At 35.9% G+C, this 25689-nt stretch overlaps 1 protein-coding gene and 1 pseudogene across 1 annotated transcript in view; both read left to right on the top strand.

Moving 5' to 3' along the window:
* Nucleotides 1-25689, top strand: part of CRY1 (cryptochrome circadian regulator 1) — an 86831-nt gene that overhangs the window by 48334 nt on the left and 12808 nt on the right. The window contains exons 2-3 of the mRNA XM_021687606.1: nt 3820-3928; nt 20577-20719. Coding sequence (XP_021543281.1) covers nt 3820-3928; nt 20577-20719 — 252 coding nt within the window. The remainder of the gene's footprint in view (nt 1-3819; nt 3929-20576; nt 20720-25689) is intronic.
* On the top strand, nt 12937-13053 carry LOC123324894 (annotated as a pseudogene).

Raw genomic sequence — 25689 nt, forward strand, 5'->3', positions numbered from 1 at the left:
TTATGCGTGTAGATGTAGGCATCCAACTAATTAATTGTCTTCTGTTCTCATTCCCAGGTATTTACATAGAAATATGTGTTCCTTTTTTTTGGAAATATAAATTATTCCAAGAGGAGAATAATGATAACTTATGCTACCAACTTATGCTAATGAATATCTACCAAGTGCTAGTAATTCTACTAGGTGATTTTATAGTGTTTCTAGTTTTTCTTTCTTTTTTTTTTTGTGTGTGTGTGTTTCTAGTTTTTCAACAGTCATACAAGACAACTCTATGGGTTTTTTTTTTTTTAATCCTGTTTCTAATCTTTTCAACAGATTGTATTGATCATATGATAGTTGTTTGCCAAATGTAGAAACCAAAACACTCGTTAAGAAAACTGTATAGTTAGGAATGAGACACACATACTAATTTGGAATCCATCAGAAGGAGAAGGTGCTGTGTATATATGATAGCTGTAATGTAAAGTACAATGTGAACGTTTCTCTAGGATGAGTTCCATATGTCCTTTAATAGTTTAGATGATGGAGAAATTACTTTCAGTTGGAAGACTGAAGATTAGTTGTATATGAACTTGAAGAGATGGGAATTGGGAAAGGTATTCTAGACTGAGGGAAGATCATGGAGCACATTCCAGGAGAGCGAAAAGAGTAGTTTGGTTTGGTGAGAAGGAAGGGGGAATAGTAAGAAATGAATCTGGAACCCTAAGTTAGTGGCCAAACAAAATTATGTGCTTTAGGGAATGAGTTTTTGAAGACCTTTGTACAGGTAAGTGTGCGTCAGAAAGATTTGGGGTACTGTATAAAATGGATTAGAGTGGGGAAGAGATGTTGGTAGGAAAATGTATTTTAAGACATTGCAATAAATAATGCCAGCAAGAGATAATAAGGGCTAGAATTATTATACCAAGAACAGAAGCGCTAGGAAGTAAAAAAGTAAAAAAAAAAAAAAAGCCTGTTTCATCTTCAGTCCCATTCCCCAAAGGTAGCTATTATTAACAGCTTGGTAAGTATTCTTCTAATAATTTTCTTATGTACATATAACATAAGTAAATATGTGCAAAGTAAATTTTATTTTATGAAAAAAATATATGCATTTGGTTTCAGAAGTCACAGTGGCAAGGTACAATGTTCTTTTTTAAAGTATCTATATTTGGGGGCACCTGGGTGGCTCAGTCTTTAAGCATCTGCCTTCAGCTCAGGTCATGATCCCAGGGTCCTGGGATCGAGCCCCACATCAGGCTCCCTGCTCCACGAGAAGCCTACTTCTCCCTCTCCCACTCCCTCTGCTTGTGTTCCTGCTCTCGCTATCTTTCTGTCAAATAAATAAAAAAAATTTTTAAATCTTTAAAAAAAAAAAGTACCTATATTTGAGTCCACTGTACTTCTCTAATTTTTATGTGAAATTACAATGATATAAATGATAACATCTGTGGAAGAAAAATATCATACTATGGAAGAAAAACACCATATTTAAATATATCTATTCCTTTGTTTTATGCAGTACCGAAACAAAACTAATTATTTGGTTGCATTTTCCACTGTAAGACATTGCTTCAGTTCATATCATTCTCTCCAGTGTTTGGTTCATGGGGTGTTTATTGAAAAGTATTAAGAATGCTTAGCCTGTGAACAAGAAAGGGAAAAATAAAAGGCCAATTATTAATTAATCCAGGCTTGTTCATTTTATGCATTAATCAGGTTTTTTTTCTTTTCCCATTTTTTCCCATCTATCCTTGACCTGCTTGTACCATATGGAAACATTTCCATTCTGAAACTAACGGCACAAAAGAGATTTGAGAATTATCTCTGCCTTGGATTATCCTTCCAGGACATTTTAGTTTTGTACTGTTTAAATTTAAGAAAACTTAAAATTGCTAGTTCATTCAACCTCTTAATTTTTTATCTGACTCTTAGAGTGTCTAAAAACTGTTTTGCCAAGCAAATACATAAAACTAGATGTTTTGTAATAAACATTTATCACCAAACATGAAAAATTATTCATAGTTATGGATAATTTTATAAAATTCAGGTACTTTTGTATTGGTATAAAAATAACAACAATCTTCTCCCCCAGAGTATTTGCACATTTGTAGTGGTAAGTTGAGGGTAGGGGTCAGTGTTAGGGCGATGGCTCCAAACCCAAACAGAACAGGGGTGAGGTGAAATATAAATGTGAAGATAGATTTGTTTCCTATTTGTTTAAAGACAATTGTGCAACTTCCTAAAGGTGATATGATGGGGGATACCTGGGTGGCTCAGTCGGTTAAGTATCTGCCTTCGGCTCAAGTTGTGATCCCAGGGTCCTTGGATCAAGTCCCGTGTTGGCTCCTTGCTCAGCGCCTGCTTCTCTCTCTGCCTGCCACTCCCCCTGCTTGTGCTTTCTCTCTCTCTCTCTCTCTCTCTCTCTCTGGCAAATAAATAAATAGAATCTTTAAAAAAAAAAAAATAAAGGTGATATATATAGTCATGAGTCCTCATGAGTTCCCACACCCATAGAGATGATGGCTCCTAAATAGAAAAGAGTATTAAACTTGACTAGGTATACTGATGTCAGTAATAACTACAACTGTAAAAAATTAACAAAACTTTCTTGATGAAATGATAGTATCAGAATAGGCAAATGATCTGAACTGAACAGCCTCCTAGAATAATGGTGTCTGGTAGAACTTTCTGCAGTGATAGAAATGTTCTTCACCTGTGCTGTCCAATATGGTAACTAATAGGCACACATGTGACTGTTGAGAAGCCTTGAAATATGGCAAGTGTGACTGAGAAACTGAATTGGTGATTAAATTTAAATGGCTATATGTGCATAGTGGCTACCATATTGGACAATGCATTTCTGAAATGTGCCTTTTCATTCGTATTAGCTTCTCCTCATAAGTAAACACAATCACTATTCTCAGAGAACACATGGCCTGTGGAAAAGGCAGACACATATTTAACCTTAAGTTCAGATACATGAAAGGAGCAGAGTAAAGAGGAAATAAGATATGTCCAGCTGAGGGGAAGAGAATCTAGATGAAATGAGGCAAATAGTGAGGTTGAATTTTCCAGGGATGACCTCTCTTTCAGATTTCCTCTTGGAGACTGCTCCATTTCTTTACAATAAAAGATGCACAGTGAGCAGTCTTCTAGTACTACCCCAGAATTTCTCAACATACTATCATGTGTAAGCCTTGTTGGTACTTACTTCATTGAGAAAAGCCCACCTGTTGCATGGAATTTTTCTTTTTTAATTAATCTGGCGTTCAGAGTTATGCCACATAATTTCATGTCTATTTAATCAGTTTCTTTAATTAGATAAGAAACTTGAATATAGACATGTTTTCTCTCTCATAGATGATTACAGTATCCCCTAATACTCAAATTCTTAAATTATTCACTTGCTCAGAGTGATTAAATAGGATATTTCCATTTTTTTCAGTAGAAAAATGTTCTAGATTTTTCAAGGTGGCTTTTCTGTTTGAACTTGAGTTCATTTCATCAATGAAACAGTGAAATCAATTCATTTAATTTATATAATTTTTATGCTTACAAATTAAACCATGCTAACATTCACTCACTATTATTTAATGGAAGTTAGTGATTTAATTTAGGAATTTCATTAAAATACTGAGAAACTTGTGTTGTAATAAGAAAATTGTAAGTATGATCTCTGGAAACAGTAATTTACAGATCAGTTAGAAATAATAAGATAATAAGAGGTAATAAAATTATGGGGTTGGCATGTCAATTTTTAGAATAACATGATTTTGTAATACTTTATATCTTCTAAGTATACATGTTTAAGAATTTTAATAATATTTTTCTCTGTAGATTTTTGCTTCAATGTCTTGAAGACCTTGATGCCAATCTGCGAAAATTAAATTCTCGTTTGTTTGTGATTCGTGGACAACCAGCAGATGTGTTTCCCAGGCTTTTTAAGGTAATCTGAAAAATCTTTGCATAAAATAATAATCTTTTTTTCAGAGAAGACACATATTTGATAAGTAAGGTATTTGAGGTAATTTAAAGTATGGGAAATATAAGTATTTTTTTAAAAAAAATTTATGTTTTTTTTTAATTTATTTAATAAAAGCTTCACATGGTAGAATCAGACAGCAAAAAAGTGGTTTACAGTAAAAACTTAAATCTTACTTCTGCCTTAAAGTGCTAGTTCCCCTCCCAGAAGCAACAGCTACTACCAGTTTCTTGTGTATGCATTAGAAATATTTTTTGCATTAATAAGAATATATATGTGCATGTGTCTATATATACATATATAAAATACCTGTAGGTCCATCTGTGTATATAAATTTGCATTTTTGTGTATGTTAACATCCCCTTCTTAACAACCAAGATAAGAACGCACTATAGGGGCGCCTGGGTGGCTCAGTCGGTTAAGCATCTGCCTTCGGATCATCAGGTCATGATCCCAGAGTCCTGGGATTGAGCCCTGCATCGGGCTCCCTGCTCCACGGGAAGCCTGCTTCTCCCTCTCCCACTCCCCCTGCTTGTGTTCCCTTTCTCGCTGTGTTTCTCTCTGTCAAATAAATAAATAAAATCTTGAAGAAAAAAAAAGACGCACTATATTTTATACCATCTGTGCCATGCTTTATTCATATGGCCATGTATTTTAGAGGTTGTTTCCTACTGCTCCCTCAGTCTTTTAAATGGCTTTGTAGTATTCCATTGTGTAGGTATGCTATGATTTCTTTAACAAGCTGTCTACTGAACATTTGGTCATTTTCCACAGGCTTTTGCTAATACAAATAATGCTGTCAGTGAACATCCTTGTCCAGATACAAATATCTTTGCTCACATGTGCTAGTACATTTTTGGCATAATTCTTATAAGAGAACTTTTTGGGTCCAAGGGCTATAATGAACAACATGCTACTAATAATACAAAACTGTAGTTTTGTGGGTTTTTTTTTAACTTAAGGAGAATCTTAAATCTCCTGGTTTTATGTCTCCCTTCTTTTTCTTTTTTCTAAATGAAAAAATGAGTCCTGGAGAGGTTAAAAGAGTTGACTAAGCACTTCCATGACTACAGCTAGGTCATGGAAGTGCTCAGACCAGAAGGTGATTCCTGGTTATCTCTTGTTTATCCATCCCTTCCTCTTTCCTACCATTAGAATTTCTAATGTATATCTGCCTTTTTTTTGGCAGCTGTTTGATTCATCAATTTTTTTTTTTTTTAAAGATTTTATTTATTTATTTGAGACAGAGAGAATGAGAGAGAGAGAGCACATGAGAGGGGGGAGGGTCAGAGGCAGAAGCAGGCTCCCTGCCGAGCAGGGAGCCCGATGCGGGACCCGATCCAGGGACTCCAGGATCATGACCTGAGCCGAAGGCAGTCGCTTAACCAACTGAGCCACCCAGGCGCCCCCATCAATTTTTTTTTTATAGTAATGTTCCTATTTCTAATGCAGAAGAGAATAGTTCCTTTCCCTGAATGAAAATGTCCCCAGTGCTGGGAGTCAAATAAACTACCTAATCTTTTTCACTGGTATGAAAGAAACCTTTAATGTTTAGGATTTGGCTAATGCAGCAGTTTTGGCTAGTGAAGATTTACTTTATCAAAGCATGTTTTACTACTATGGCTACTTAGAATCAGAATTTAATCTAGGTACCTGGAAGAATTCTGAGTAGAAAGCACATCAGAAACAATGGTGTAATAGTTTATCAACAACTCATGAGTGTAAAAGTGTATGTATCTCTAAATCCATGTGGTATAAGTAAAATGAATCCTAAGAGGACTTTGTTGCTTTAAAATAACAAAGCTTAAACAACAAGTGTTTAAGAATATGGAGAAAAAGGAACCCTCTTGCACTGTTGGTGGTAATGCAAACTGCTACAGCCAACTATGGAAAACGATATGGAAATTCCTCAAAAAGTTAAAACTAGAACTACCCTGTAATCCAGTAATTGCACTACTGGGTATTTACTCAAAAAATATAAAAACTAATTCAAAGGCATACATGCAACCCCTACATGTATAGCAGCATTTTTTTACAATAGCCAAAGTATGGAAGACTCTAAGTGTCCATTGACAGATGAATGGATAAAGAAGTTGTGGTGTATATATACAATGGAATATTATTCAGTCATAAAAAAGAATGAAATCTTGCCATTTGCAACAATATGGATGGAGCTAGAGAGTATAATGCTAAGCAAAATAAATCAGAGAGACAGATACCATATGATATCATTCATATGTGGAATTTAAGAAACAAAATAAATCAGCAACGGGAAAAAGAGAAAGAGAGGGTGCCTGGGTGGCTCAGTTGGTTAAGTGACTGCCTTCGGCTCAGGTCATGATCCTGGAGTCCCTGGATCGAGTCCCGCATCGGGCTCCCTGCTCGGCGGGGAGTCTGCTTCTCCCTCTGACCCTCCCCCCTCTCATGTGCTCGCTCTTTCTCATTCTCTCTCTCTCAAATAAATAAATAAAATCTTTAAAAAAAAAAGAGAGAGATCAAGAAACAGACTCTTAACTATAGAGAACAAACTGATGGTTACCAGAGGAGGGGTGTGGGGGTAAGGGGATGGGTGAAATACGTGATGGGGATTAAGGAGTGCCCTTGTGATGAGCACTGGGTGATGTATAGAATTGTTGAATCACTACATTGTACCCCTGAAACTAATATAACAGTGTATGTTGAATATATTGGAATTAAAACCAAAAAATAAAATAAAATCAAATCACAAAACTTACTTGTTTTAAAAAAATTGTTTTAAGGTAGCAAATCTTTTATATTCTTAGTTTTAAGTTTTCTTCTACCTAAATTAACATTATTGGATTAAACTACCTACCATCTTTAGATGCTATCCCGGTCTTTGTCAGTTTGGCAGAGAAGCAGTGATTTCCACATGGGCCATAAAATACAGATACATGAAACACATAAGGCATATAGAGTGCTTACCATTTTATTCTGATTTTTCCTTGGGCTATGTACTATGTAAAATGCCACTTATGAAAACTTCCTTTCAGATTATATACTATGTCTAGAGCCAGAGAGGGAATTAATTCCTTTTTTTAAATTGTGTTGATGGGGCGCCTGGGTGGCTCAGTTGGTTAAGCGACTGCCTTCGGCTCAGGTCATGATCCTGGAGTCCCTGGATCGAGTCCCGCATCGGGCTCCCTGCTCGGCAGGGAGCCTGCTTCTCCCTCTGACCCTCCCCCCTCTCATGTGCTCTCTGTCTCTCTCATTCTCTCTGTCTCAAATAAATAAATAAAATCTTTTAAAAAAAAAATTGCGTTGATGTTTTTATTTTTACTTTTTGTTTAGAGGTGCTACATCCATGTGTTTAAAAAAGAAAAAAGAGCCTAAAAGGATATACAATAAAAAGCAGGTCTCCTTCCCACCCCTTCACCCTCACATACCCGTTTCTCTGAGGGAAAAGATTCTTTTGTTGGTAACCAGCTGACTCATTTACATTATTGTCTCTAGTTTTATTATTCTAGTACAGAAAATAGAATTTTTAATAGGTAAGTAATCCTATTTCCCACATGGAAGGTAAAACTGTTTTAGACCTGATAACAGTGCTTTAGTTGATTGGGATGGTGAGAGTGGTTCCAGTACTGATGTCTAGTATATATCTTCTCCTCTCTATAGCATTCACTCATTCTGTTTATATTGAGTAGATTTAGGGATGAGGTCAGAGTATTTTTATTTTTTTTATATACACATATTTACATATATGTCTGATAAACTGTTGTTTTCTGATGTGTTTTCTACTTAGAATTTTTCCCAGTTAAATTCTGAACTTAATATAGGACTTTTTTTTTAACTTCTTTTTTTATGTTCTGAAGAAATGATAAACTTAGCAGACACTAATGTAGGCAAAACTTGGATATGCTATTAATCATATGAATCTTACATAAATTATTATTATTATGCAGTTAAATCTTGCAGCTTCCACATTTGGTGCCAGAACGGTAAGCTACCAAGACCATATACATTCTGGGCCCAGCAGAAACTTTTAATGAAGAGTTGAAACATTAAAACATTCTCATTATATTCAAGAAACAGGGACTAAAGTCTGTATAGATGGACTCACTGAAATGTAACAGAATGTTCTGTTCAAAATCTTAGAATAAATCAAAGAACATCTAAAGCCACTAATATTTCACATGCATAGAATTTGTATTATGCTTTTTGAGTTATTTTGGATTCTTGCCTTATTATTTTATAGTACATGCTCATTTCAATAAGAGAATTCATTGAGCAGGTCTTGATTGAGTGCCTACTATGTACAAGGCAGAGTTCAAGGTGGTGCAGATATATTAGGGAACCAAAAAGAAGATATTCCTACCTTGGCAGAGCTTATATGATAGTGGGAAGGAGGCAGATAATAAACAAGTAAATATGCATGTCAGGTGGTGCTAAAATAAAGTGTGGAGTATTAAATGCCAAGGTGAGGGGAAGGTAATTACTTTATATGGAATCATGGAAGGCCTCACTTCTAAGATGACATGTAGCAAACATGTGAAGGGACTGAGCCATGCAAATATCTGGGGTGTGATATTGTGAATTCACAACATTTTGCACCTCGTTCCATCAAAAGGTCGCGTTTAAATCTGGGTTGGTCATATAACTTATTTTGACCAACTGACAAGGAAGACATTGAGTTCCAAATTCTAAGCTTCAAGCAACCTTGAAGCTTCTGCCTTTGCCCTTTTGGAATGCTTCTTGTATTATGCAGGGAATATGGGCTAGAATATCAAATTATGGGAGACCATATAGAGATAGAAGGCCAGTCAACAGGCAGCACCAAGATCTGAGATGTGGGAGAGAGATTATCTCAGATCCTCTAGGCCCGGCCAAGCTGTCAGCTGATTGCAGACTCATAGGTGAGTCCCAAGTGAGACCAACAGAACCACCATCTAGTTAATTGACAGACTTGTGAGAATCTGTCATTTTGAGCTGCTAAGATCACTGCAGCATGGGGAAAGAATGTTGCAGGCAGAGGGAGCAGTAGTTACAAAGGCCTTCATGTGGAAGTGTGCCATGACTTGTTTAGGAATAGCAAGAAGGCCAGCATGGCTAGAAGCAGTGAGTGAAAAGGAGAGAAAGGGTCAGAGAGGTTGCAAGGAGCCATATCATAGGACTTTATTTATAGACCATATTTAAGAGTTTGGCTATTACTCTGAGTGAAATGGTATCCATGGCGATTTTTGAGTAACATGAGTGACATGATTTCACTTACATTTTCTTTTCTTTTTTTTTTTTAAAATTTATTACTGAAGTATAATTGACATACAGTGTTATATTAGTTTCAGGTATAGAGCATATCGATTCAACAATTCTATCTATTACTCGGTGCTCACCATAAGTATAGTCACCATCTGTCACCATACAATGTTATTACAATATTATTGATGATATTCCCTATGCTGTACTTTTCATCTCCATGACTTACTTATTTTATAACTGGAAATTTATACCTCTTAATCCCCTTCATCTATTTTGTTCATCTTCCCACCCACGTCCCCTCTGGCAACTACCAGTTTGTCCTCTGTATTTAAGAGTCTGGTTTGTTTGTTTGTTCATTTGTTTTGTTTTTTAGATTCCGTATATAAGGAAATCATATATTTGCCTTTTCCTGTCTGACTTATTTCACTTAGGATAATAGACTCCAGACTCCAAATACATCAATTTGTTGTAAATGGCAAGATTTCATTCTTTTTTTTGTGACTGAGTAATATTCCATCATATATGTGTGTGTATATATATATATATATATACACACACACACACACACATACACACACACACACGCACGCACACATACTACATCTTCTTTATCCATCCATCTATCATTGGACACTTAGGTTGCTTCCATATCTTGACTATTATAAATAATGCTGCAACAAACATAGAGGTACGTATATTTTTTGAATTAGTGTTTTCATTTTCTTTGGGTAAATACCCAGTAGTAGAATTTCTGGATCATATGGTATTTTTATTTTTAATTTTATGAAGAACCTCCATGTTGTTTTCCACAGTGGCTGCACCAATTCACATTCCCATCAACATTGCATCAGGGTTCCCTTTTTTCCATATTCTTGCCAACACTTGTTATTTCTTGTCTTTTTAATACTAACCATTCTGAGTGGTGTGAGACGATATCTTATTGTGGTTTTGATTTGCATTTCCCTCATGATGAGTGATGTTGAGCATCTTTTTTTTGTATCCGTTGCCCATCTGTATATTTTCTTTGGAAAAATGTCTATTCAGGTCCTTTGACCATTTTTTAAATTTAAATCTAATTAATTAACGTAGAGTATATTATTAGTTTCAGAGGTAGAGTTTAGTGATTCATCAGTTGCATATAACACCCAGTGCTCATTACATTAAGTGCCCTCCTTAATGCCATAAGAGACTCTTAACTATAGGAAACAAACTGAGGGTCCTTTGACCATTTTTAATCAGATTTTTGGGGGGGGGATGGTGTTGAGTTTTATTAAGTTCTTTATATATTTTGGATATTAATTCCTTCTTGGATGATATATCATTTACAAATATCGTCTTCCATTCAGTAGATTACCTTTTTGTTTTGTTGTTTTCCTTCATTGTGTGAAAGCTTTTTATTTCGGTGTACTCCCAATAGTTTAATTTGCTTTTGTTTCCCTTGCCAGAGGAGATGTCCATAAATATGTTGCTAAGGCTAATGTCTCAACAATGAGAAGAAAGTGAATATGCCACAAAATCATAGGTGGTTTTTTTTTTTTTAACCTGCTAGAGAGTTGAGGACACAGAGAAACCTAAATAAATTCCATAAAGAGATGAGCTTTTCATAGGAAAGAGACTCATGTCTATATCCATGGAGGCACAGCAGAAAAAGAAGGGAATCCACTATAGTTGAGAGTAAAAAAAAACCAGTCAAAATTTACCAAGCTTTTCACGGTCATGCATGGACTGACATGGCAGATTAGAATTCCAGGAAACCCTGGTCACAGTCAAGTTCATATGCACTCTCTAGTTCTTTCCTACAGTACTTTTGTGGAGTACCAGTGGCAATATACCAAAGGCTGGGGCAAGGCAGAAGAGCTGAGAGAGATCCCTCATTGAAGTGCTACTGGGCATTCACTTAGTGCAAAGTAGCAGTCCACTGAAGCTGGGACAGCAGGATGTCTCCAGACACACAGCAGGACAGACAGAAAGATGTCTTCAGAGGTTCAGAAAATTGGGGGACAGGGCTGGAAAACAAAGAGAATTCCCCATCAACCATAGAGCTGATGGGTAGACAGCAAAGCAGAGAGAGATACACAGTTTGTAATGCTATTGACTGGGCTGTAAAGCCATCTGGAATCTTGTCTATACTCAAATCCTGAGCCCTGTTGAAAAGTCTGGATCCTACCCTCAATATATTTGAACCCCAGTGGTGAATGGAATTTAACAAAAGCAGCAACAAAGCCAAGCCCCACCTCAATTACAGACTACAGTAATTCAAATTCTAGCAGTAAGAGCCAAAGTATGTGCTTTTTTACAGATAAATATTATTTGTTCCATCTCTCTTCTTTATACCATTGTCTGTCATATAATCAAAAATTATGAAATACATGAAGAAGCAGGAAAATGTGACTTGCAATCAAGTAAAAAAAAAAAAAAGAAAGAAAAAAGAACAGTAGAAATAGTCCCACAGTTGATGAAGATGTTGGGGTTAGAATAAAGGACTTTACAATAATTATGCTATAGATATTAAAGAATCTAGTCAAAGGTGAAAAATGTGAATAGAAGATAATGTCAGTATAAAAATGGAAACTATCAAAAAGAAGGAAATGAAGAATTCATTCAGTGGGCTTTTCCAGAGTAGACAGAGCAGAAAAAAGATCAGTGAACTTGAAGACTGGCAGTTGAAATTATCCTAACTAGAAGCACAAAGAGAAGGAAGTGTTTTTAAAAAGGGAACGGAGTGTGACACTAACCTAACATATGTAAAACTGTAGACCTAGAAAAAAAAAGGGGAGAGAGATTGGGACAGAAAAAAAATGTTTGAAGAGATAATGATTAAGAATTTTCTAAAATTGATAAAAGATATCAACCCACAGTGTCAAGAAGTGTGACAAAACCCCAAACGGCATAAATATAAAGAAAACCACCTCTTGTCACATCAAAGTCAATAAACTGAAAACCAAAGTTAGAAAATTTTATAAGTGGCCAGAGGTGAAAAGACGTATTCAGGGAACCACAATAAGAATGTTGGTGGCTTTTTTTTTTTTAAGATTTTTATTTATTTATTTGAGAGAGAGAGAATGAGTGAGAGAGAGCGCACATGAGAGAGGGGAGGGTCAGAGGGAGAAGCAGACTCCCTGCTGAGCAGGGAGCCTGATGTGGGACTCGATCCCGGGACTCCAGGATCGTGACCTGAGTCGAAGGCAGTTGCTTAACCAACTGAGCCACCCAGGCGTCCCTATTGGTGGCTTTTTTAATCAGAAACCATTGAGTCCAGACGGTAATTGAATGCCATCTTTAAAGAACTACACACAGGACCCCTGGGCGGCTCAGTTGGTTGGGTGTCGACTCTTGGTTTAGGCTCAGGTCATGATCTCGTGGTTTGTGGGATTGAGCCCCGCATCAGGCTGCTCACTCAGTGGGGAGTCTGCTTGAAAGATTCTCTTCCTTTGCCCCTCCCCTCACTTGCGTACTCTCTCTCTAAAAATAAATCTTAAAAAAAAAACAAAACCCTACAGACAACTTTGTTAACTTAGCAAAAATATTCATTTAAAAAAAAAGAGAAGCTAGTGATGCCTGGGTGGCTCAGTCATTTAAGCATCCAACTCTTGATTTCCGCTCAGGTCATGATCTCAGGGTAGTGAGATTGAGCCCTGCACCAGGCCCCACATTCAGCGGGGAGTCTGCTTGAGAATTTCTCTCTCTCTCTCTGTCCCTCCCCACTGTTCTCTCTAAAATAAATCTTTAAAAAAAAAAAAAAGAAGAAGAAGGTAGTCTAAGGCTATACCACCCTGAACTTGCCTGATTGTTTGATCTCAGAAGCTAAGCAGGGTTGGACCTGGTTTGTACTTGGGTGGGAGACTGCCTGGGAATACCTGGTTCTTTAGGCTCAGATAGATGATGATAGAAAGATAGAGATTTAAAAAGGTAAAATGAAGACATTTGCAGGCAGACAAAAACAGAATAATTCATTTCCAACAGATCTGTACTGTAAGAAAGACTAAAGGAACTTCTGCTAGGTGAAAGGAGGTCATTCTGGATGAAAGACAGGATCTGCAAGAAAGAGGAAAGAACACATAAATATATGGGTAAATATAAAAGACCAACTTTTTAAAATTTTTAGTTATGTATATTTATATATTCTATTTTCTTTTTTTTTTTTTAAGATTTTATTTATTTATTTGAGAGAGAGCACATGAGAGGGGGGAGGGTCAGAGGGAGAAGCAGGCTCCCTGCTGAGCAGGGAGCCCGATGCGGGACTCGATCCAGGGACTCCAGGATCATGACCTGAGCCGAAGGCAGTCACTTAACCAACTGAGCCACCCAGGCACCCTATATATTCTATTTTCTTTAAAAGACTATTGACAGGTTAAAACCAACTAATAGCAGTGAATTGTAGGAGATAATATCAATATTAAGGGGCTTGTAACATATATAGAAATAAAATTTATAACAGGATCACACAATAAATACTAGTATCTATAAGTTCTTACATTATTCAGTAATAATATATGATTTGTAGGTAGACAGTGATAAGAATGTACATTGTGATCTAAAATAGCATAAAGAGCTATTTCAAAAAAGTTAATAGAGGAGTTTAAAATGGAATACTAAAAATATTTGACTCATTTAAATGAAAGCAGATGGGTAGATTTAAGCTCAACTATATCAATAATTTTATTCAGTGTAAATGGTCTACTTTAAGCTTGCCATTTAAAAGGCACAAGTTGTCAGACTGGATAAAGAATAAGCAAGAACCAACTATATGCTGATTAGAAGAGACATTTTAAAAATATGAAGAAGGGCATCTGGGTGGCTCGGTCAGTTAAGTGTCCAATTCTTGATGTTGGCTCAGGTCCTGATCTTAGGGTCCTGGGAAGGACCTTGGGCGCCTTGCTTAGCGGAGAGTCTGCTTAAGGATTCTCTCTCCTTCTCCCTTAACCCCTTCCCCTGCTCTCTCTTGCTCTAATTCTCTCTAAGATCAATAAATAAATCTTATAATATATAAATAAATAATAAAAATAAGAATATGAAAAACAGGAGATACAGGTTTCCAATTATGGAATGAATAAGTCACAGAAATAAAAGGCACAGCATAGGGAATATAGGTCATGATATTGTAATAGTGTTTTATAGTCACAGATGGTAGCTACATTTGTGGTGAGCATAGCATAACATATAGAGCATTTGAATCACTATGTTGTAGGTCTGAAACCAGTGTAACATTGTGTACCAACTCTACTAAAAAAAAATTTAATTAATAAACAGTTTGAAATAAAAAAGACTGAAAAAAAATACTTTGCAAATAGTAAGCATAAGAAAGTAGAATTCAAGACAGAATTACCAGAGATTAAGAGCAATCTTACATCAAGAAGATATAACTATTATAAATGTGTATGTACCAACTAACAGCATAAAAATATGTGAATCTCAAACTAACTCTTATTAATAGAATATACAAAAATTAATAAAGATACAGGTGATATGAATAATGCTATCAACCAATTTGGTATATTGGTATTTGCAGAACACTACACCCCAAAACTACACATTCTTTTTTAACGCATATGAAGTATTCACCAAGATAGACCATATGTTCAGCCACAAAACATATCAATAAATTTCAAAAAACTGACATCTTATAGAATATATTCTTTGACTTCAGTAGAATTAAAATGAATAGCAAGAGAATTGCAAATATTTATAACTGCTAATGAAAACCACAAAAATTTATGGGATTCACAACATACTTCAGTTAAAAAATAGTGTTACTATTAGGGTAATTTCTTTAAAATATTAAAACTCAACTTGCCATTAGAAAAACATGGGATTCAGCTACAGCAGTGCTTAGAGAAAAATTAATAGCTTTCAGTACTCTATTAGAAAAGAAAGAATCAAAGAACTAAGCTTCCATCTTTTTAAAAAGTAGAAGACAAGAACAAATCAAACCTATAGTATAGTAAGTAGAAGAAAGAAAATAGAGGAATGGAAATCAATGAAACAGAAAGCAAACAATAGAGAAAATAAATTGCAATAGTCCATTTATTGTCTCTCAGCTCTAATCCACCCTTCTACATCCTGCTTTGTGATAGTGAAGCTGGATGCTCTCAACATTTCTCCTTTGTCAGCTGGCTTGATACTAGGTTTTGTCGAGAGATGGTGGTGGTTCTCTGCAAAGTCATAGTAGGACAGAAGGGGCTTTCCGTTTTGGTAGCCTTGTGCTTTTCGCTTTTTTCTTGGCACACTAGCTGGCAGTTGAGATGTGGGAGACCCAGTAGTGTTTACCTCAGCCTCCCTTCTGGACAAGCCCCAGTCTAACCACACCTTCTGGCAAATTTCCCTGCCCCTTGATAGGCCACTTCCACAGACCAGCTCCAGCTTACCTACACCCTGCAGCAAGTTTCTCAGCCACCCAATGTGCTGTTCCTATGAACCAGGTTTGGCTTTGCCCTTTGGCAAGTTCCTTCCCTACAGGGAAGGTTTTGTGTTACTGTGGCAGGAGAACCCATGCATTGAGGTGTGAATCTCAGTGGAGGGTTCTTTTTTTCGAAGTTCTTAATTCTTTATTTTCTTATTTTCCCTCCATTTAGTGGTGGTAGTAGTGTTCTGCAATTGCTAATTTTGGACACCTTGGACAACAGACGCCACATAATGTAATTCTAAATTTTCTAATAGCCACATTTAAAAAAGTAAAAAGAAACATGAAGTTAATTTTAATAATATATTTTACTTTTTAAAAAATATATATATTTTATTTAACCCAGTATATCAAAATATTTTCCTTTCAATATAAAATTATTAAAATTTTAAGCTATTTTAACCTTTTTTCATGTGAAGTCTTTGGAATCCAGTGTATATTTTATTCTTACAGCACATCTCTATTCCAACTAGCTACATTTCAAGTGCTCAGAAGCCACTTCTATGGCTACTGACTATCTACCATATTGGAAAGTGTAGCCTTAACTCCTCTTTTACTCCTTGTCATTGTTGACCACCTTTTACTTGCTAATAATGCTTTATATTAAATTTTCCCTGTTCAAATTTCTGATGTGGTTTCTGTTTCCTGACTGAACCCTGGTTGATTCAGTCAGCAAAGCCAAAAGCTGGGTCTTCGAAAAGATTAAATTGATAAACACTAACAATCTTGATCAGGGTGAAAAAGGGAGAAAATCACTTTTATCCAGAAAAAATGGGGGATATCACTAGAGATTCTCTAAATTTTAAAAGCATAATAAAGGATAATATAAACATATTGCCAATAAATTATGCAACTAAGATGAAATGATGAAAAACTTCTTCAAAGTGCAAGTTATAAAATTCTCAGGAAAAGAAAAGAGAAAGTTAATAGCCTTATATCTCTTAAAGAAATTGAATTTATAATTGAAAACCTTCCCATAAATAAAACTCCGGGCCCAAGAAGGCTTTAGTTGTGAATTCTATCACATATTTGGGAAAGAAATCATACCAGTTTTATAACACTTTTCAGAAAACATAGGAAAATGTTGGGAACACTTCCCCAAAACACTTCTTCTGTGAGACCAACATAACTCTAACAGCAAAACCTGATGAAGAAATTTTAGGAAATTTTAAGGAAAAAAAATAGCCAAATATCCTGCCAGAAACAGACTCAGATATCCTTAACAATATATTAACAAATTGAAATTAGCAATATTTTTAAATAATACTACATTAGTTTAGCCCAGGAATACAAAGTTGGTTCAACATTATAAAAATCAATTAAGGTGATCCTTCCTATTAATAGAATATAGGAAAAGCTATGATTATCTCAATAGATGAAGAAAAAGCATTGGATATAATTCAACATCCATTTATGATTTAAAAAAACTTTAAACAAACTAGGAATAGAAAATTGGTAAATGTTAATTTGATAAAAGTTGTCTATTAAAAACATAGTGAATGTCATTCTTAATGGTGAAATACTGAGTGCTTTCCACCTAAGATAGGGTGAAAAGCCAGGATATAAACTTTCACCACTAACTGAAAGTCTTGCCAGCATAATTTGGGAAGAAAAAGAGTAGATAATTAGCTTATCACCTTACCCTCATCTCCATAGTCTCTATCATAGCATTCTGTTTTTTTCTAATAGTTATTATGTATTTACTTTTTATTTTTATTTTACTTATTTATTTATTTTTTAAGATTTTATTTATTTATTTGACAGAGAGAGACACAGCGAGAAAGGGAACACAAGCAGGGGGGGTGGGAGAAGGAGAAGCAGGCTTCCCGCCGAGCAGGGAGCCCAATGTGGGACTCGATCCCAGGACCCTGGGATCATGACCTGAGCCGAAGGCAGATGCTTAACTACTGAGCCACCCAGGCGCCCCTGTATTTACTTTTTAAATTTACCTCTGTGTCACCAGTCTTCCTCAGTAAGCTCCAGGAGGGAGGGACCTAGCATTGTATCTGGACTGTAATAAAGATTATAATATTTGATGTATAAATGAATACATTTAATGTTTGGGGAACCTTCTCCTCCCTAGCTTTTCGTTTTTCTTCGGGAGAGATATTCACTAATTTATCCCCAGGGAAGAAGTGAAAGATTTCATTGGTGAGTTTAGTAAAAGGAGCTAGGTGAGTATAGCTCAGATTGTACCTTTTCTTGTCACTTACTGAGAGCACACATCCTATTCTCTTCTCCTGTGTGATAAATTTTATGGAGGTAGCCCATACTGCAGGGAAGGGGATGCTTATCATTGGGTGGATAAATCTGTTTAATTCAGGGGTAAAATATTAGCAAGCTTACCTGCCCATAAACCTAGTATGTTTTCTCCAATTCATCTTTACTAGTAATGTGGTCTATATTTTGATCTTTAGGTGTCTGAGTTACGTTCTCTTCCTTTTCAAAAGTGTTAACACACTTATCTTAAACTCTATCATCTATCTAAAAACTAAAAAATTATTTATCAAAAAAAATCATAGAATTGCAAACTACTATTTAGGAAAAAAAGTTGTAACATATATGGCAGACAAAGGTTGCTATCATTAAAATATAAGGAGCTCTTACAAGTCCATAAGAGAAAAATTCACTGCAATAGAAAACCAAGCAAACATAACCTGCAACTCACAAAAAAAGAAATATACAAATGGCTAGTAATAATAGCTGTCATTCATTGAACTGTATACTATGTCCTTAACAATTTACATGCATTATCTCATTTAATCTTTCAGCAACTCTGTAACATAATGATTTTTTTTTTTCATTTTACTGTAGCAAACACATAGTGTTTATTATGTGCTAGGTACTCTCTAAGCACATTACTCACATTCTACCCATTTTATAGATGAAGAAGCAGGCATGAAGAGCTTAGCCATTTGTGCAAATAGTTGAGCCAGTCTTTGAACTCAGGAGGTCTGACTTCAGATCCTATGTTTTTAAACTACTACTCTATACTGTTTCACTATAAAACAAATATAATGCTTTCCTACTCTTATTTTATTTCTGAATTTCAAAAACAGTATGTGATTGAACTAACAAATGGGAGCAATGCAACAGTGTGTAAAATAAAAAATAATTACCTTATTTGCACTCCTAAATTTAAAGGTAACAGCTATTGACAGCTTGGTATGCATTCTTCAAGATGTTCAAGAAAGGAAAATTTTTAAAATGAGGTACTGTTTTTTTTGTGTATACCATTTGTATGTTAGTGGTTTTTAAAAACCTTTAACATACTACTGGCAAGTGTATGGGGAGCAAGCACTTTGGTATACTACTGATGAGAGTGTGAATTGGTACAATGTATCTGGTGGAAAATTTGGCACTGTCAAAATTTTAAATATGCTTATCTATTCATTGTTTTTCAAGGAACTGTTTCTAGGAAAAATAGAACAAATGCCCAAAAATGTTTAAGATGCATGCATAAAGATAAGGATATACCCTGCAAGATTTATAGTAGTATTTTTTTTTAACCCACCATTGGGAACAGCCCTTGTCTAAACTGTACAGGTTTGGAGAATTAGTGTGTTACTATATAGTGAGTTAAATAATAGTAGACTTACAGTTGATTTTTTTTTTCTTGTAACATATATCAGAATAGATTTTAGAATTAAAGTTACTACCCCCTTAGGAAATCACAATTCCCTGAAGTCACAGTCTCCACATTGAAAATCACTATAAGGAGGGGCGCCTGGGCGGCTCAGTCGGTTAAGCTTCTGCCTTCAGCTCAGGTCATGATCCCAGGGTCCTGGGATCGAGCGCCGCATCGGGCTCCCTGCTCAGCGGGAAGCCTGCTTCTTCCTCTCCCACTCCCCCTGCTTGTGTTCCTTCTCTTGCTGTCTCTCTCTCTCTCTCTGTCAAATAAATAAATAAAATCTTTAAAAAAAAAAAAAAGAAAATCACTATAAGGAGATGTGTACAGAACTTATCAATATAACACCTGATACTCAATAAATATCTGACATTATTACTATCTCTGTATCTCCACAGTTAACATTTTTTGGTAATCAGAAATAAAAAATTATAAAACAGAGTACCTCCGCAAAGCAACATATACCGTATTAACTATCAAAGGTTTGTGAAAGGGCGCCTGGGTGGCTCAGTCGGTTAAGCATCTGCCTTCGGCTCAGGTCATGATCCCAGAGTCCTGGGATTGAGCCGCGCATTGCATTGGGTTCCCTGCTCAGTGGGGAGTTTGCTTCTCCCTCTGCTCCTCCCCCCACTCATGCTCTCTCTCTCTCAAATAAATAAATAAAATCTTAAAAAAAAAAAGTTTTGTGAAAGACCAATTCTTAGAATCAGCAGACATAAATTCAGCAGCAATAAATACCCTCCAGGTATTCTTGTTCTTTGTGAACTTGGGCAAGTCCCTAATATTTTTTAAAAGATTTTATTTATTTATTTGACAGAGAGAGAGAGTCAGCAGCAGAGGTAGAGGGAGAAGCAGACTCCCCACTGAGCAGGGAGCCTGATGCAGAACTCGATCCCAGAACCCTGGGATCATGACTCGAGCCGAAGGCAGACGCTTAACCGACTGAGCAACCCAGGCGCCCAAGTCCCTAAATTTTTAAAATAACCTTATCTGCCAAATGGAGATATCAACCAAAGTGCCAAACTGGGGGTTATTTTGAGGAGCGAATGAAATAATACAAGTGTAAATTATTTGAAAAGTAAAGTGCTATACAAACGAATTTAGTGTAGGAAGCTGGTTTTAAGCATATTACTAGATTGTCTACTGCCTAGTATAATGCCTGAAATCTAGTGAGTGTACATTTCTTAGTTACATAATTCTGAATTTATAAATTGTGTGGTTTCTTCCTGCATATTCAAAGTTTGATTTATGTATAATCGTTTCATATGTAGAGTTTGAGCTTTTCACTTTTTCCCAGAATGTATTGTTATAATGGAAAAATAATTATTTAAATTTGTGTACATTTTTGTTCCTTTTTCTTACTTTAGGAATGGAACATTACTAAACTTTCAATTGAGTATGATTCTGAGCCTTTTGGAAAGGAACGAGATGCAGCTATTAAGAAACTGGCTACTGAAGCTGGAGTAGAAGTAATTGTACGAATTTCACATACATTATATGACCTGGACAAGTAAGTTTTTTTTCTTTTATTTTTTATGGTAAAATACACATAATATTTGTTGTCTCAACCATTTTTAAGTATACAGTTCAGTGGTATTAAGTACATGGACAAGGGGCGCCTGGATGGCTCTGTTGGTTAATTGTCCGACTCTTGATCTCAGCTCAGGTCTTGATCTCAGGGTCATGAGCCTAAACCCCACATTAGGCTCCACGCTGGGCATTAAAAAAAAAAAAAAAGTACATGGACAAGTAAGTTTTAATCTGTGGGAGTTTTTTAAAATGGAAGTAACAACATATACATAATAGAATTGTGGGAGAATTAAATGAATATATCAAACCCTTAGCATTTTATTTAACTGCTCTGATTTTTTAACTTACTCAGTGACAGATGCCAAAATTATAGATGTAGTGAGTGCATAAGATAAAAATACTTAGAATTTCAGTTTCAAACTGTTAAGAGTATCACAAAATTTACCTTGACTATTCTAACTCAGCCTGTGGTCTTACCTTTCTGGGCTCTTAGCAATATTAATTTCATATTTATATGACACAAAACCATGAAATGCTGTGGTATATTTAGTATGATTGTATGAAGTTTTTTTATTTCATGTGTGTTTATCTTGTCGATCTGGATTTTAAGTCCAGTTGCCAACTGTATGTAATACTACTTTCTATAGCTGTAGTCCTCTGAACAGTGACATAATATCTTATTTCTCAAAGTATATTTCTTGAAATACCATTTCTTGGTGATGCTTTGTCTAAAAAAGATTCTGTGGTCAAGTTTAAATTTAGGAATTATTATATGCTTTGAGTTTTGAAGGTTCACAGATTAACTTAGTAACTTTTGGCATACTGTTGTCTTCACAAGTGCTGAACTTAAAATCTCATAATTTATGCACCTTTTAAATTATTTTGCTTTTAGTTATTTACTCATTTTATCTAGTTAATAAAGCTAATTCTGTAAATTACATGAAAAACTAGTTAATTTTATTCTACTTTTCCAAATGTATGGAAAAACTGTGGTTTGATTTCAGGCAGGGGTCTTATTTGCTGTTAAGTCAGAAGTCCTATATCTCTTGAAAATAAACTTGCCTTCTAGTTTACCAGTTTTCTTAACTGTAGGAAGCTGATAGCAAGAAGGAAGTATATTTGGGGTGAGGGTAGGGGGTAGGACTTTCCCTTTTTCCCTTCTAACTTCCTGGCTGGTCTAATAATTAAATTGACTTAAGACAGATTAACAGGAGAAAAATAAATTTAATTCATATGTCCAGGATATAAGACTGAAAGAAATGAGCAAAGCAGGCAGCTTTTACACCTTTTAGAGAAAAAAAAAAAAGTAAGTTAGTGAAGAAATGCCAAGACAAGTAAGTTTGGGTTTAGGGTAGCAAATGTATGAAGTTTATACAGCCTTCTCAGGCCTGAATTAACCTGTCTCTGATGATAAGGATACCTTTTACTCTCCAGGTTCTGGGAAAGTACCCTTCACATAGAGAATTTATTTCTTGCTTTCAGGGAGACAGAGCAGGGTCAGAGTGTCCTCCTTATACTGTTTCTTAAGTAATTTTAATTCAAAGTAATCAATATGCCAAAGTGACATATTTTGGGGTGACCTGTCCCAAACCCCATCAGAGGCAAAATAGTTTAAGAGCAGTTGCATGCATCTAAGTGGGAGATTTAGTGTTATGCATATAATTGGATTGGTTAGTGGATTGAATGTGAATATTTACCATATATAATTCATCATATAAAAATATACAGAAAACATTTTTCTCAGGTCTTTATTTTGCTTAAGTTCTATAATTAGCAGTGTCTTCACTAGTATCACTGCAGTATCGCTACAGTCCACAAGTTTCATTATGACCCTTTGTATAAACTCCAAGTATTACACTGAAACAAAATTACTAAAAGCAGAGAGGATAGTTTTTGTGGTGTTTACTTTCTATACATACAATTTATATGTAACTGTATGTGGAATAATGAAAAATGTACTGTTTTTTTTAATTTTATTTTTTTCATCATGGTAAAAGTGTACTCTTTAATCCCCATCACCTATTTACCCCATATCCCGCTTCACCTCCCCTCTGGTAATCATCAGTTTGTTGTCTGTAGTTAAGAGTCTGTTTCTTGATTTGTCTCTTCCCCCCTCCCCTGCCCCGCCTGTTTATTTTGTTTCTTATGTTCCACATATGAAATCATTTGGTATTTGTCTTTCTCTGACTGATATATTCCACTTAGCATCATACTCTCTAGCTCTGTCCATGTTGTTGCAAATGGCAAGATTTCATTCTTTTTTATGGCTGAATAATATTCCCTTTTATATATATACTGTGTATATATACACATACATACATACATATCACATCTTTATCCATTCATCTATCGATGGACACTTGGACTGCTTCCATAGTTTGGCTGTTGTAAATAATGCTGCTATAAATGTAGGGGTCCATGTATCCCTTTGAATTAGTGTTTTTGTATTTTGGGGGTAAATACCCAATAGTAAAATTACTGGATCTTAGGGTAATTCTATTTCTAACTTTTTGGGGAACCTCCATACCGTTTTTACACAGTGATTGCAGCAATTTGCATTCCCACCAAGAGTGCAAGAAGATTCCCTTTTCTCCACATCCTCACCAACACTAGTTGTTTCTTGTGTTTTTAATTTTATCCATTCTGACAGGTGTGGGGTGATACATCATTGTAGTTTTGATTTACATTTCCCTGATGATGAGTGATACTGAGCATCTCTTCATGTGTCTGTTGCCCATCTGGATGTCTTCTTTGGAAAAATGTTCATGTGTTCTGCCCATTTTTAATTGGATTATTTGTTTTTTGGGTGTTGAGTTTTATAAGTTTTTTTTTTTTTTTAAAGATTTTATTTATTTATTTGACAGAGAGAGACACAGCGAGAGAAGGAACACAAGCAGGGGGCGTGGGAGAGGGAGAAGCAGGCTTCCCACGGAGCAGGGAGCCCAATGCGGGGCTCGATCCCAGGACCCTGGGATCATGACCTGAGCCTAAGGCAGATGCTTAATGACTGAGCCACCCAGGCGCCTGAGTTTTATAAGTTCTTTATAGATTTTGGACACCAACCCTTTATCAGATATGTCATTTGCAAATATCTTCTCCCATTCAGTAGGTTGACTTTTAGTTTTGTTGGTTGTTTCCTTTGCAGAAGCATTTTATTTTGATGTAGTCCCAGTAGCTTATTTTTGCTTTTATTTCCCTTGCCTGAAGAGACATATCTAGAAAAATGTTGCTACAGCAGATGTCAGAGTAATTACTGCCTGTGCTCTCTTCAAGGATTGTTATGGTTTCAGGTCTCACATTTAGGTCTTTAATCGGTTTTGAGTTTATTTTTGTGTATGGTGCAAGAAAATGGTCCAGTTACATTCTTTTGCATGTAGCTGTCCAATTTTCTTAACACCATTTATTATTACTATTTTTTAGTTGACCATATATGGTCAATTTGTGGGTTTATTTCTGGGCTCTCTATTCTATTCCATTGATCTATGTGTCTGTTTTTATGCCAATACCACACTGTTTTCATCACCACAGCTTTATAGTATAGTTTGAAATCAGGAAGTGTGATGCCTCTGGCATTGTTCTTTCTCAAGATTGCTCTGGTTATTCAAGCCTTTTGTGGTTCCAAATAATTCTATATTTGTTCTAGTTCGCGTTTGTTTTTGGTGCCGTGCTTCTTGGCGGCAGTCAGCTCCTGCTCGATCTTAGTCTCCAGGAATTCCTCCTTCTTACTTAGCATCTCCTCCGTGTCCCGCAGCCGCTGGACGGCACCCTGAGGGGTCAGGCCGCCCTTGCCGGCCTTGCCCCGTCCTGCCCCAAACAGTTTCCAGAACACCGACATGGTGGCTGCTCGCCCCGCCGGCGTGCGCCACCCACTCCGGCTCAGCTCAGCGCCCGCTCCCGGCCCCACCACTCCCTGCCACCGCAGGCCTCTCCGCCGCCTCCGCCCCACACCCTTAACACCATTTATTGAGGAGACTTTTTCCCATTGTATATTCATTCTTCCTTTGTTGATGATTGACTGACCATATATAATTGTGGGTTTATTTCTGGGTTTTCTCTTCTATTCCACTGATATGTGTCTCTTTTTATGCCAGTACCATACTGTTTTAATTACTAATACGTTGTAATATAACTTGAAATTTGGAATTGTGATACCTCCAATTTTGTTTTTCTTTTTTAAGATTGCTTTGGCTATTCGAGGTCTTTTGTGGTTCCATACAAACTTTAGAATTGTTTGTTCTCGCCCTGTGAAAAATGCTATCGATATTTTAATAGGGGTTGCATTAAATGTGTATATTGCTTTGAGTAGTGTAGACATTTTAACAATATCTTTTGTGTTAAATTTTTTGTTTGTTTATGTAATCCCAACGTGGAACTCCCTCCAGCATCAAGAATTGCACGCTGTTTTGACTGAGCCAGGCAGGCATCCCATCAGTATTTGTTCTTTCAGCCCATGAGCATGGAGTGTCTTTCCATTTCTTTGTGTCATCTTGAATTTCTTTTGTCAGGTTTTACAGTTTTTGGAGTACAAGTCTTTCACCTCTTTGATTAAGTTTATTCCTAGATATTTTTTTTTTTTTGGTGCAGTTGTAAATGAGATTGTTTTCTTAATTTCACTTCCAAATTCATTCTATGAGGCCAGTATTAGCCTGATACCAAACCAGATAAAGACACCATAAAAAAAGAGAACTCAGTATCTCTCATGAATATAGATGCAAAAATCTTCACAAAATACTAGGAAACTGATTCGAACCAGTACATTAAAAAGGAGGAGGGAAATTTAAAGTATATCCATAAGATACATATGCTGACATATTTAACAAAGCCATGATGAGCACAACAGAAAGTAGCAAGTGATTATCACTATAGTATATAGAATCCTAATTAATAAGACTTGCTTTATTGCTCCTCAATATAATATTGGTCTGGTTTGGTTTTTACTGATGATTAAGA

This window comes from Neomonachus schauinslandi, chromosome 5 (genome assembly GCF_002201575.2).
Source record: "Neomonachus schauinslandi chromosome 5, ASM220157v2, whole genome shotgun sequence".
Lineage (NCBI taxonomy): Eukaryota > Metazoa > Chordata > Mammalia > Carnivora > Phocidae > Neomonachus > Neomonachus schauinslandi.